We start from the raw sequence: 13,827 nt of genomic DNA, 5'->3' as shown, positions 1-13,827 counted from the left end.
TATTAAGTTTTAGTTCATTTTAGTGGCCGCCTTTGAGGAGGAAAAGTCTTGTGTTCTAGTGGCTTAGTGGTCTGATTGTGTCTTACTATGTTAGTGGAAATCAGAACAAAGAAAGCTGTACATTATAAGGAATTGTAATTGTTATTACACATGTGACAAATTATACATTAGCATAACATCAATAAAACATAAAAAAAAAGAAGAATTAAATCAAGAAACGGAGATCAAACTGTTTAACTTAAGCTGAAACAGTTTTTAAAGAAAGAAATCATAACACATTATTACACATTTTAAATATAACCATGATTAAAAATCAGTCCTGTGGTTTTAATTTCCCCCTATGGTGAAGACTTCTGAACATGATCAGCAATGCTTCCTCTAGGTTTATTAGCAATAAAGAAGTTGCTTTCATAAAATCCAAGAAATACATGGTCACTTCTTTCCCTGGAATTTATTTCTGTGGGAGGATGGAAGGGGAGGATTTCAGTAACTCCACTATAAGTGTATCTCCAGTTTTTGGCTTTGAATTCTGTAATTTCCTTGAATGTTTATTTACATACTCAGGTCAGGTAGAAGCATGTTCAGACAGACCTGGAGGTGGTATTGACTTTACAAACAGAAAGCATAATACCAGACTTACTGTAAATGGAGCCAAATGAAAGGAATTTGTTTAGCAAATGTTTGCCAATTTTCTGTTGATCGAGTAATCGATTAATCGACCAAGACCAGGAATATTATGACATTATGATGGATAGACAGCACTTGCTCTTTCAAAACAATAGATTCACCAAGTTGGCAGCATGATGTTTTATTAGATCACCATGAAGATGGTGAAGACGAATATAATGTGGCTTTGTCATTACTTAGTCCACTGTGAATCCCCCTTTTAATCCTATCATCAGATGTTATTTCACCATACACAGTTCTTCTAATTGTCCTCCCACCTTCTCATCTGACATGATTTTCATATTAATCTAAGATATATCTCCCAGAGGACTTGTTCAGGTAGAATCAACCTTCTTCGCCACCATAGTAGACTACTGTACCTGCACCACTTCTCTTTGAGGTTTCTCAGCATTGGTGAGGGGGCGTAGGGGGGACTTAACACCTTCTTCTGGAGCGCAGAAATCCCCCACAGCACAAGGTAACTTGTGACTCTCCGGGTTTATTTTGCGCTTCACGTCTGCGTAGCTTTTAGCGTGGGCAGCAACTTGACAACCATCGCTTGTGTCAGGCCATTTCTTGTAAATGCCCACAGTTAGAAGAAGAACACTTCCGGAATGGGCCGGCCTTACTGAGACTTCAACGCACTCATTGGTCAGAGGGAGGCAGCGCTGTCGAATCATCTTCTAGCTGTTTCATTCATAATACGTACAATAAACTTGATAGACATGTTTCGGGGAGAAGTTAAGAACTCACTTAACTATTTTTGAGCCATCTATCAACATCTCAGGATATCACACTGGGCCAAGAGCTCAACTGCTGGTCAAAACTGTAAGTGCTGTTGGTTTCTAATCTGAAGGGTGAAAGTTGTAAAATATAATGAATTGTCTACGTTGATTAAAGATAATAGATAATAATTTAGAGACAATTAAATCATATTTTATTTACGATTATGAATTATATCCGTCCTCATGTAGGTACAAGTGAACAAGACATTAACAACTTTACGCCATCAAGATGTCAAACACGGGAGGTCGCAGACTGAAGCAGTGGCTGATGGAGCAGATCCAGAGCGGGCAGTACTCCGGACTGCAGTGGGAGGATGAAAGCCGCACTTTGTTCCGAATTCCTTGGAAACACGCAGGGAAACAGGATTACAACCAAGAAGTGGACGCATCCATTTTCAAGGTTTGACAGCACTCTGGTTCAGTCACGGATAAATTAGTCTTGAAAACTGAAAATAGGCTACATCTTGATGGATCTATCTAGCGCTTTTCCAAGTCTGGTTCTCTTGTGACCGAATGGAAATGATCATTTAGACTTTTTAAATGTCACCGTTGTCACTTATTTTTGGCATGACACACTTTTAATTTGGAATTTGATACATTTATTTTAATTTTTAAAGCTATAGTCTAGTCTAGTCAAGCCTCAGTGTTATTTTCACACAACAATTCTAATATTAATGTACTTTCTTTCTTTCTTTCTTTCTTTCTTTCTTTACAAGTGTGGATCAGTTTCATGTTTCCTCTTGAAGTGTCCAAATTGAATCCAATAGAATACCATCTTTAATATGTGGGTTATTTCCCTCTGCAGGCCTGGGCTGTGTTTAAAGGCAAGTTCAAGGAAGGGGACAAGGCTGAGCCTGCAACATGGAAGACCAGACTCCGCTGTGCTCTGAATAAAAGCCCTGACTTTGAGGAGGTGACAGAAAGGTCACAGTTGGACATCTCTGAGCCCTATAAAGTCTACCGTATTGTACCTGAGGAAGAGCAGAAAAGTGAGTTTGTGTTATTGTAGATTCTGTGTCAATTTTCATTTGAAATCCCCAAAAATTTCTCATCATTGTCTGTTAGCAAACATTTAAACAATTGAAGAAATTATGACCTTTAGCAGATATTATGCATAAAACTGTATAAACTATGGTTTGAATTTCAAGTGCAATGCATGTTTGGTCAGAAACCACTATGTTTGTACCATGAACAAATTGATAATGTCTTCTTCTTCCACCCTCAGATGGCAAAACCTCAGTGATGGCCTTGACAGCTACCACAAGCTCTGGTGATATCACTGACATGGACTGCAGCCCTGCTGAATTAGAGGAGCTCATTAAAGAGGTGAGACCCTCCCCCCCGGTTTTAGAAGCACTTTGCCTTTACTGCCGCTCAGCTTTTTTATGACTACTTTGCTGTCTCCTCCACCACACTCCCACTTGATCTTAATGACTGTAAAGTGTACAAAGGTTCTTCCTTCATTGACAGCTTATTAAATTGTTTTGTTTTTTTGCAGGAGGAAGGCTGTAGTATCCAGGCCAGTCCAGAGTACTGGTCCCAGGGCAGCATCAATGGTAAGACGACCTTTTCTACCCAGTTTACAACACATACTCATTTTAATAAAAGCTCTTCACAGTTTAGTCAGTGTTGTGGCTTTACATCTGTGCAGGCGTTCTCTGCCTTTTTGTCTCACCTTTTGAGTAAAGCTGCCTCATCTTTGTGAGATACGAGCTTTAATTCCTATGAAAGTAACCACGATGGAAAGCTCAATGGCATATCCCTTCAATTGTGGGTGCTAGATAGAGGTTATTTGCTTGTCTGTTGAATTCTGCAATGGAAGAATTGACTAACATCCTGTTGAACTTTGCTGACTAAGGCGATTATTTCTTTGTGAGATCGTGCTAAGAGAATTTTTGATGATGAAGCAAAATTATGACATGACAGTGTGGTCATGTCCACTGTCTTAAAAAAGGCCTTAACTCATGTTTTCCTGTATTTCACAGCATTCCCACTGCATCAGGAGCCTTTGCCATCAGGCACTCTCAGCTCAGGTATTCATTGAGACCTATAGTCAAGCATTAATAGTAATATGCATTATGTGACATTGGCACTTATTGTTTTTCATTTGCAAAGCTTAATAAGTGTTCTCCTCTCCAGCTTTCTCCCAAATGATGATCAGTTTCTACTATGGAGGGAAGCTCATGCACAGCACAGTGGTTAATCATTCTGAAGGCTGCCGAATCTCCCCACAACAGCATCTGGGCCGTGGTGCCCTATACAGTTCAGACAGCATGCAGAGTGTTCATTTCCCCCCTGCTGAGCTCATTGAGTATGACCGCCAGCGCCATGTCACGCGCAAGCTACTGGGTCACCTAGAGAGAGGTGTACTGGTCCGTGCCAACCAAGAGGGAATCTTCATCAAAAGGCTGTGCCAGAGCCGTGTCTTCTGGAGCGGGCAGGGAGAAATGGGTTCACAATACAGCCCCATGCCTTGTAAACTTGATAGGGATGCTGTAGTCAAGATTTTTGACACAGGAAGGTTTCTTCAAGGTGAGCCTCCATGATTATTTAGTTATATGAAGAGTCAAAATTAATGAAAAACACAAACATTTCGTATCAATGCTTAAAGCAAGCAAAAGGAGGACTGATAACTTGCAATGATTGTCTAAACAGCTGTTCACATACTTTGTATGTTTCAGCTCTACAGCTATACCAGGAGGGTCAGTTTCCTGCTCCTGATCCGACAGTGACTCTGTGTTTTGGAGAAGAGCTCCATGAACTCAGCAATGCCAAGAGCAAACTGATCATTGTGCAGGTAAGACCAGTGAGTCGACTCAAACAGTTAACTGATATTGTAATACAGTTACTGTATTGATACCTTCCTACAAGAGAGAAAGACTAATCACTGTTTGCTGACATTAAAACACCTTTCTGTGTCCTCTCCTAATGTCAGATCAGTGTGGTGAACTGCCAGCACCTGTTGGACGCAGTGAACGTGCGGCGCTCCCAGCCCTACTGCAACAACCCAACCCTGGAGATGTCTGACAGTGGGGCTACTGACCAGATGGCCCGCATCTACCAGGACTTGTGCAGCTACAGCGGCCCCCAGAGGCCAGCCTGCTACAGGGACAACATGCCCATCACTGCCTGAACTATGAGCAGTGACATACTTGCGAGGAGCTTCTCGGCTTGTACCAGACTGAACGTACAACATATTAGGGATCATATAACAGTTAGTTTCGACTTTTTAAATTTATACCAATCACAGTGGAGACATAAAGATAAGGAGGAGTAAATCTCTTACAGTAAGACTTTAAAGCTGCAGCTCAATATTAGGATGTCCCTAATATTTTATATATCAGTAATGTTTATGTCTTTATGTACAGTGCTAACGTGAACTCTGTGTCTAACCTCTGCTTTATTATTTCAAGAGTGTGTAACACTTGAGCACAAGTCAAGTACCTTCACACGTTTTCCTTATATATATTTCTTTTAAGACTCAAAGCTTAATGGATTGTCTGACAAAGTTTGATATTTCTAAGCAATTTAGTTCTCAAATCTTATTTTTTTGTAGTTGAGTTGCTTCCTTATGTGACGACTGTTTAGACAAACAGACCAAATGGATATATTGTCAGATTTATTTTAATTATTTTTTACAGTAAACAAAAAATCTTTATATGTTTTGATGAAAATTTTATATGCAATGTGGCATTATATTACAGATAGGTTTTACTATCAGACTGTTTTACTTGACCTTTTTTTCATGTTTTTTATAAACTGCACTCCCAGTAAAACAAAATTTGTGGAACTGCACACGTGCTTGTCTTTATATGATCATGTTGTTGTTTTATTTTATGTTGATTGTTAAATTATTTCAAAAGTGACCAACACAAAATTGTATTGTACTCCTGTAACTGCTAAATCTGGGGCTGATGGGCACAGTTTAGGCTTCTAAATGTTCCCCATAAGGATAATAGGACCATGTTTTAGCTCATTAACTGCAACTTACATTGTGGCTTAAATTGCTGTCAAGAATTTTCAATATTTTAGATCTTTGGGCTACGTAGGCAGCCATTTCATTTATCTTTACAGTATTAAAATCAATGTGTAGAACTATGAACTTGGCTCTGCACATATATTGTAACTGCATAACCACACAAAGATAACATACTATAACTCTAACAACAACGAAAGCAAACCTGGTGTTAGTGGTGGATTACCTACCTCCTGCAAGTCACTGCAACTTGATCAAAAAAACCCTTCTCAAATAAATACTAACCATTGGTCCATGTCAGGAGGGAACAAAAATGTAAAACAGCGAATTCTTCACAGTGTATACAGCATATTTTCAGTCTGCTTGTTTCAATGGTTGAGTGACTTTATATCACGCTTGATGGATGAAACATTTAACCCTACAATAATGTCTTAATGCCTGCACCCTTACATTAAATAGAAACTTCTAGATGGCTTATGCAAACTTTACCCTTTCCCATTTTCCCATAATTTAGTCCAATTCATTAAGAATCTTGATAATAGATAGATATTTAGGATCTTGAATAGAATTTGAAATAACTTGTGGTTTGAACAATGCTTGGCTGCACAAAATACACTGTCTGTGGGATTGAAGATGTTAAATTTCACACAAATCTACAATTTCTGCAGAAATTAAAAATATGACATCACAATTTCATATAATCTAGGACAATGAGGAATTACCAAAGAATTAACTGAAAAAGGAATTCTTCTTCTGTTCTTTTGTCACTTCAATGACAGCAAGAACAACGTATTTTAGAGGGAACTCCTCCACTACTGAGATTGTCATTTACTATGAACACATACTGATTATTACTCCGTCTTAGGAATGATGAAACTAAAACACTGTATGAAACCAAAAGAAGGATCTGGGCTACCGAAGGCAGGGAAGCTCTCAGACAAACCCCGATCTATCTCCCTAATGAGTAACAGAGTAAGGACAGGAAGAGAAGTGACGAACTGGAGACAAATGAGTAAATAATTCACAATGTGACAGTAACATCCCTTCTTCTTCTTCTTCTTCTTCTTCTTCTTCTTCTTCTGCTTCTTCTTCTTCTTCTTCTTCTCATATGTCTCAAACAGTTGGTCATTAAATCAGTTTCATCTCTCACGTCAAACTGGTTCCATAGTGACAATCTTGGCAGGGAAGTGTGTTCAACATGTTTGGATTTTAGCATTAAATATGGTGAATGTAAAGTGTAATGACTTCATCATTATCTTATATTTCCATTACTAAAAATGTACGCTGAGCTCATCCTGAACCAGCATGTAATAAAAAAAATGTTGGTTTCGTGGCTATGACATCTCTTCTGGTGGCGTGGCACACCATATTCAACAGCCTTGGAGTAAACTGATAGAAGTAAAATAACATAGTGTTCTGAGGTAGGTTTATAAAGGTTATAAACATTATTAAAACTGATGGATAGTTTGTATTTGTTATATATTTTATTATAGGATGTAATGATGAATTACATTCACGTTAATTATTAATTAAATGGGATTTTGACACTTTCACAGTGTATTGCCAGCAAACTGTGGGCAGCCATTTAATTCATTCTAACAGGGATATTGAGTTCCCTTTTTATGTGTCCCTTTCAGCAAGATTTACTGCTAACAAAATAAACTGCTTATATTGAGCTAGCTTGCAATCCTAATGCTAATTGTGGTGCCACATTGTATATTGTACACTTTGGCTGTGCTCCAGGGTTGATCACTAGCTAGCTAATGAAGGCTAGTATTGAAATAAAAATGAAAAAAGATAGTTAGCATAATGACATTTTCCAACTTAAAAAGAGATATTCATGGAGGTTCCTTTTTTGAATTTAAATGAAATAAATTAAACCCAAAACAAAACATTGTGGGTGGGCATGGGAGAGGAAGGTGGTGGGAAGAAAAAAAAGTTATTATTATTTATAATTGTTGTTTATATTATCATTGTGTATTGTTTTAAGTGTCCCAGTTTGCCAATGAAGGTCTGCCGGTAATAGTAGTAACTGGAAAATGTTGGTTTTGGGTCTATGTGTGTGTCGTGTTTCCTGTGTTTAATGTTTCTTTCGTTTTTTTCTTTTCTGTAGTATAGTATAGCTCTTAAGATATTTAGATATTTAGTGTTTATGACATTTATAGAAGGTAAATTATCACATAGTGTTTAACTTTACCAGTATGTGACGCAGACACAGACACAAACACACACACACACACACACACACACACAACAAACAAAAACGCAAGAAACATTTTCAGTTCCCCAATACAAAAAGTGTCTAATGCTCATCGTAAATGCTGCCAAGTATACTGTACATAATATAAGGGGAAAACCGAACTGAAAGAAAGCTTGGATCTCTTAAAGGTTGAATAAAAAGAATTATAAATAAAGCAAAAAATGTCAAAGTAAATGTAAAACAACGTATATAACCACATACATAAGCATGACGTACGTTGATATAAGGTCCCTTAAAAGACCAGTGTGTAGGATTTCGGGGCATCTAGCGGGGAAGTTGCAAATTGCAACCAACCAAATACTGCCCGCCTTCCAATCATGCAAGAAAAACTACAGTGGCGACAAAACTCGTGAAAAACACGAATGGCCCTATCCAGTGCCAGTGTTTGGTTTGTCCTTTCTAGGCTACTGTAGAAACATGGCAATTCGACATGGTGGACTCCATGGAAGAGGACCCGAATCTTTCTGTTGATAAAAACGTCTCATTCCAAGGTTACGAAAACACAACTATTTTTATTCACACTAAATGGGGGAAATATATTGACCTGCTGATAATCAATCAACCCTGGATCGTTGGAGGCAGAAAGTTGTAACCATCGTGCAGGTACTGTAAAGCTACCAAGCTAAACTCATCTTGGGGTGGTGATGTTGGCTTTCAACACCTGTACTTTGATGCTGTAAGTTAGTAAACACTAGACAACTAAATGCTGTAAATGTGTATTTCATATCTGTATTATTATTTATCATGTTTATCCCTTTTCTTTCACAGTTAATGAATATTTTGCTCTGGGTTTACAATAAAACTTCTGTCATAAAAAAGATATTATATTCCATTTCTGCCAATAATTCCTCCTTAATGCTACACACTGGACCCTTAAATAAAAATGATACCACTAGTAGTCTTACATGATAAATTAGTACAAGGCTATATAAACAGGGTTGGGTAGCCTTGTTCTTTTTAATAATGAAAAAAAGTTTGCTGTAATGACTCACACAGATCACATAGTGAAAGAAGTCATGTGCTCTTCATATGACATCTCTGGATAAAACCTTTTACTTAAATTAGAATATTTAATCAATGGTTGACTGAATAAAAACACAGGTGGAATATTGTGTGTGTGTGTGTGTGTGTGTGTGTGTGTGTATGTCTGTGTATGTGTGTGTGTGTGTGTGTGGTTATCTATATGGGGGAGTTCTGTTTAAGTTCCACAGAACAGGAACTTACTTCAAAAACTGTCACAGGAAACTAACTCTGCCCCCACACCCCCAACAGCAGGTCTAAGACTGGATTAAGATAAAGTTTATGGTACACATATATATCATGTAATCAGGGATATACTGTAATTACTGTATGGAACCTTGGAATTACACTCATGTACAACTGTACGGATTTGTGAAGCTGAATTACTCCGTTTGGATTTATTTTTTACATGCTTCTTAATGTTTATTGTGATCTACTTTGCTAATTCACTGGCTGTCAAATTATTTTAGTAGTTTTTGTTGTTTACTCTGTGTCTGTGTCTGTTTCTAGCACGTTGTCATCCTGTTTTGATAAACATAAAGCAACCGGTTAGCTTTCTTGCAAAGTCTAGAAACATGGGAAACAATTAGGCTGGCTGTGTCCAAATGTAACAAAACCTGCCTACCAGCACCTCTAAAGTGAATTGTTCCTTTAACACTTTTGTACAGATTAATCAAATGAGATATAACGTGTTGATTAGTGACCTTTAGATATGTCGGTCGGTGGATTCTGGTTTCTTCCAGCCAGAGCCAGGCTAGCTGTTTCTCCTGTTTCCAATCTTTGTGCTTAGCTAAGCTAAACGGGAAGTTTTTTTTTTTATGTTGAGCTTTCCATCGAACTCTAGCCAAGAAAATGTGTGCTTCCCAAAATGTTGATGAGTTCCTTTCACTGTAAATATGGATGACATTTTTGCCAATGTTTTCATTATATATCTTGTCAGACATAAGAGAAGGATGTTCCCAACACCACAGGGAACCAGAGCTATACAGTAACGTAGTAGACTTTACTCCAAAAGTCTGCCCTACATCCCTCATGTATTTCCTTTTGTGAGACTATATAACCATACCATTACAGTGAAAATACTGTAATTTTTTAAAACCAGTTTCTGTGATGGTTCGGGGTTTACATGAAAAACGTGAGGAACCGTTTTTCACGAAGAGTACTTTTACTTCTGATTCCCAGTTTCTTGGAAATGCTTCTGTGCTATAGATGAGTGCAGCAGGAAGAAAAGGAGACACACGCTTAAGTGCATTTCTGCTAACAGAGTCTCTTTTCTTCTCACATTTCCAGTGTCTGCAATGTGGTTCACTGTGTATTGCAACATCTCTTTGTGGCGTCTGAGGCTTCCCACAATAAATCATTAGAGACGAAAGACAAACAGAACTCATGTTGCCACCATACGTAACCATGGCCATCTGCTCCATAACATTTAAATCTACTGCGCTTTACAGTAGACGCTGTAAGGAAGCTATACCTATTTTGTAAAAAAAAGCAGCGATTCAAGGAAATCCAGCAAGAAAAGAGAAATAGCTTCAAATGGAAAGCTTTTTCTCATACATTAACCGAATTACTTTGTCTATTTTTGTTGTTTCCGGATTGGTCTATATTGCTGACTCCTCAGTCCTCAAGCAGTGTCCTTTGGTTTGGCTGCAGGCTCAGCACTGACCTCTCAGCTGTTTTCAACTTGTTTATCAGCATGAATTTAAGCGGAACAATCCCAAGTTCTCATAAAAAAACAACTTCATGAGACACAAATTGTTTTGTTGTTGTTGGTGGCTTAGTATATTTGAGAAGGATTTTGTTAATCAAAAAAAGTCTTTCAGCAACTTATTGACTTATTATATATATATATATATATATATATATATATATATATAACTATAACTTATTTATAATTTCCATTCATGTATTGCCAGGTGAGTGAGACAAAATTTATGCACAGAATGCCCTGGTGTGCATGTGATTTGCCATGAACAGGTTGTGTTATGCAAGAAGTGGTGTTGAAGGCGTTGGTGGTGTCTCTGGGGAGAGCGCTGGTTTAGAATCAGTGTGGGTGAGATGAGAATAGGCATCCAGAGAGGAACTGGGAGAGCACAGAGGACGCTGTCAGAGGAGAGACAGGTGGATGGGGAGCCCACATCCTGGGACGCTGGGAGAAAGCCACCTAACCACACATGCTATGTAGACGCGCACACACACACACACACACACACACACACACACACACACACACACACCGTGGTAGCCACTGATCAAGGATCATATCCTCTAATGAGTATCAGTTCATCTTCAAAACAAAGGTCCCCATAACCCTCACACCTACAGAGGTCTTCTTCAGGGTTCATTTAGTCAGATGAAGTGCTGTAAAAACAGTGAGAAATTAATGTATGAGTACTCTAAATCATCTGAATCAACATCTATATTGAAGACAACAAGACAGAGACAAGAAATGTGCAAAAATGGAAATTGTGTGATGTGGTAAGAAAGATTTGACATGTAAAAGTGAAGATAAGGAAGTATGCTGGTTTACGGGAAAGTGGCTTATTGTAAACTGCCATTAACTTTATATATTACATCAATATCAATCTGTCTTCCCTCAGTGTACGTAGTCTTAATGTGTCTAATGTTTGATTAGCCAGTGCTTTAATATGGTAGAATAAAATAAAATCACAGAGGCTATCTTTGTAGTTACTTTTTAGGGAAAGTTTTCATTTGAGTGACTCACATGTGACTGATCTCACAGGGATTTATGTCAACAGCTAACATTCATTAAGTTCACAATAAACATTGGTCAGATCGGTAAAAAGATAAAGTAATAATGTAGGAATAAACCACATAACATAAACATAAACTCAGTGTACAAACTCTAAAGTGATCACAAGCCTGGATTAAAGGTCTTTTTTTCAAAGAAGGAGAATGGGCACATTGTATCGAATTAATGGGTGGACAGCTGAGAATTGCATCATTCTCCGTCCTGGTTGCTGCACTCTTTGACAAGAGTGATCCCTGACCGCCTGATCTGTCTCTGGACAGGAAACACAGGAAGATGGTCCAGCACACAACTTCTCCCCTAAAAAGAGGAACAACCAGCACAGAGACCATCTGGGGAAAAGATTTAGACAAACTTAAACCTTTTTCTTGGTGGTAATGAATGGGAGGGAACACACCCACTTGTAATGAGAATTACGTTTATTTTTTAAAAATATTTTTCAATGCATTTGGATGTAAGGATTTACAGGCTGGATATCTAAGACAGTTTATTTCAGCTAAAGTGCAGTACAGTATGAGGGCCATTTGCACAAGAAAATACTGATAATTATTCATAACTAAAACTCATGCATGGTGTACTTCTGTTTCATATTCAAGCAAAACAAAACTTATCAGTGAAAAAAGAAGGTGATGGATGTCGAGGTGGAGGGGAAGAACAGGGTGGGGTGACAGTCCCTGGGGAGCAGAGCTGGGGGAGCATGAGAGCAGTATTGACATGCAGCTCACAGCTCAGTGCTCACCGTGTTTGTGTGTGTGTGTGTGTGTGTGTGTGTGTGTGTGTGCATGCAAAGCACAGAGGTGGCGGGATGTGGGTTGCCTGAAAGGTGATAGTTATGAGGTAACAGAAAGATACCTGAGAAACATATTTTCTGCCATCTCAACAGAAGTTGGTCCTTTTAAGAATGCATGCTTAAAATATATAAAAAGAAAAAGAAACAAAATAAAACAAAAAAAGCTTTTATAAATGGAAGAAAAATTAAAATATTGAAGGGCAAAATAAACAACTTATGCTTCTTATATAATATATTATATTATTATTATATTACTCTATATTTTAAGATGCGTGTTGTCTGTTACACACAAAAAAGTCACAAGTATTGTTTGCTCCAAAACATATAGCATTCATTATTATTTTTTTAACACTGCCTTAATAATCTGTGAGTATTTTTGTTTGCATTTTTTAATAAAGAGATTTAAAGATGTGGTTTACATATAACTCTGTTATCGATTGAGGAACAGGATCTTTGTGGTTTTGAACCTTGTTCCAACTATATCGTTAGACCGAATAAGTATAAGTCACATTGATTACACAACCTCTGTCTGAGTAAGAAGCCACACACTGGCCAGGCAACAGGTGCTGCTGGGATGGAGATTATTTATAAAGTTGCCCTAAAATGGTTCAAGTACAGCTGAAGGAGCCTGTGGGCCAAGCTGTCTGTCGACCACAAGGTTTAGTAGAAAGTACTGTGATAGTACATACTTCCCCCTTTGAAATACCAGAATACAAACATGACCATCACATGACTTAGGTGGAATTACCTGGTAGTGCAGTGCTAATGTCATTTACACAATGAATCTGTTTAGGTAGTAAGTTTAGTCATTGGGAAACAGTGGTAGGTGTACTGGGTCATCCTAGATTTATATATTCCATGATGATGAACATGACACACTAATATAAATGTTGCAAAATTTGGATTGTTGGAAGGAAATTTGATGGACAGGAGAAATTACGAACAATTTGCATGTTTAAAAGCAGCAACCCGGTGAAGGGGCCATATGTATTTTTATCACAAGATTTGCATGCTACCGTCCTCTGCTGTGTCCCAAAGTAGAAGAGAAAAGGGAGCAGCCCCGAGGACCACTGAAGCAGATCTTCTATGGCTAGTTAACCATGATGGCTTGCACAGTTTACATTTCACGTCAATAGAAAGTGCACAGGGGAAAATCCTGCTTATGTAATTTAGGGCAAAAAGTAAGGCTCATGTCATAAGAGTGCTCAAAAGAATGAGAAGGAAATAGTGAAACTTGAGAAAAAGAGGAAATAGCTTTTTTGTTGGAAGATGTCCTATTACTGAAAGACATTTCATTTATATTATTATTTCTAATTTGTCTTTTATCTGTGTGTTTGCCCAAAGATTTTAGCATTAAGCATTAAAAGGAAAGGCAACAACTTGGACAAACCCCACTACAACAGTTATATGTTGCCATCTAGTGGCAAAGATTCTTCACACACTTCATTATATTTTTTTTGGATAAACTTTACTCCTTTCCTAAACTATTCCTCATTGAATATGAATAAAGTTTAGTGGTTTATTTTAATTTTACTCTACTCATTAGAATTATTTTGTGAG

At 37.8% G+C, this 13,827-nt stretch overlaps 1 protein-coding gene across 1 annotated transcript; it reads left to right on the top strand.

The window, feature by feature from the left end:
- Nucleotides 1-1,349: 1,349 nt before the first annotated feature.
- Nucleotides 1,350-5,246, top strand: irf8 (interferon regulatory factor 8). The gene is made up of 9 exons (XM_051380519.1): nucleotides 1,350-1,494; nucleotides 1,641-1,851; nucleotides 2,257-2,440; nucleotides 2,677-2,777; nucleotides 2,950-3,007; nucleotides 3,437-3,484; nucleotides 3,591-3,983; nucleotides 4,133-4,248; nucleotides 4,387-5,246. Exons 2-9 carry the CDS (start codon nucleotides 1,681-1,683, stop codon nucleotides 4,582-4,584), a joined length of 1,269 nt encoding a protein of 422 aa, XP_051236479.1. The 5' UTR covers nucleotides 1,350-1,494; nucleotides 1,641-1,680; the 3' UTR covers nucleotides 4,585-5,246.
- The last annotated feature ends 8,581 nt before the right edge of the window (nucleotides 5,247-13,827 follow it).

Source organism: Dicentrarchus labrax, unplaced genomic scaffold, assembly GCF_905237075.1.
Source record: "Dicentrarchus labrax unplaced genomic scaffold, dlabrax2021, whole genome shotgun sequence".
NCBI classification, from domain to species: domain Eukaryota; kingdom Metazoa; phylum Chordata; class Actinopteri; family Moronidae; genus Dicentrarchus; species Dicentrarchus labrax.
Note: the sequence above shows the minus strand (reverse complement) of the source record. Positions and strands in the feature narration are given on the sequence as shown.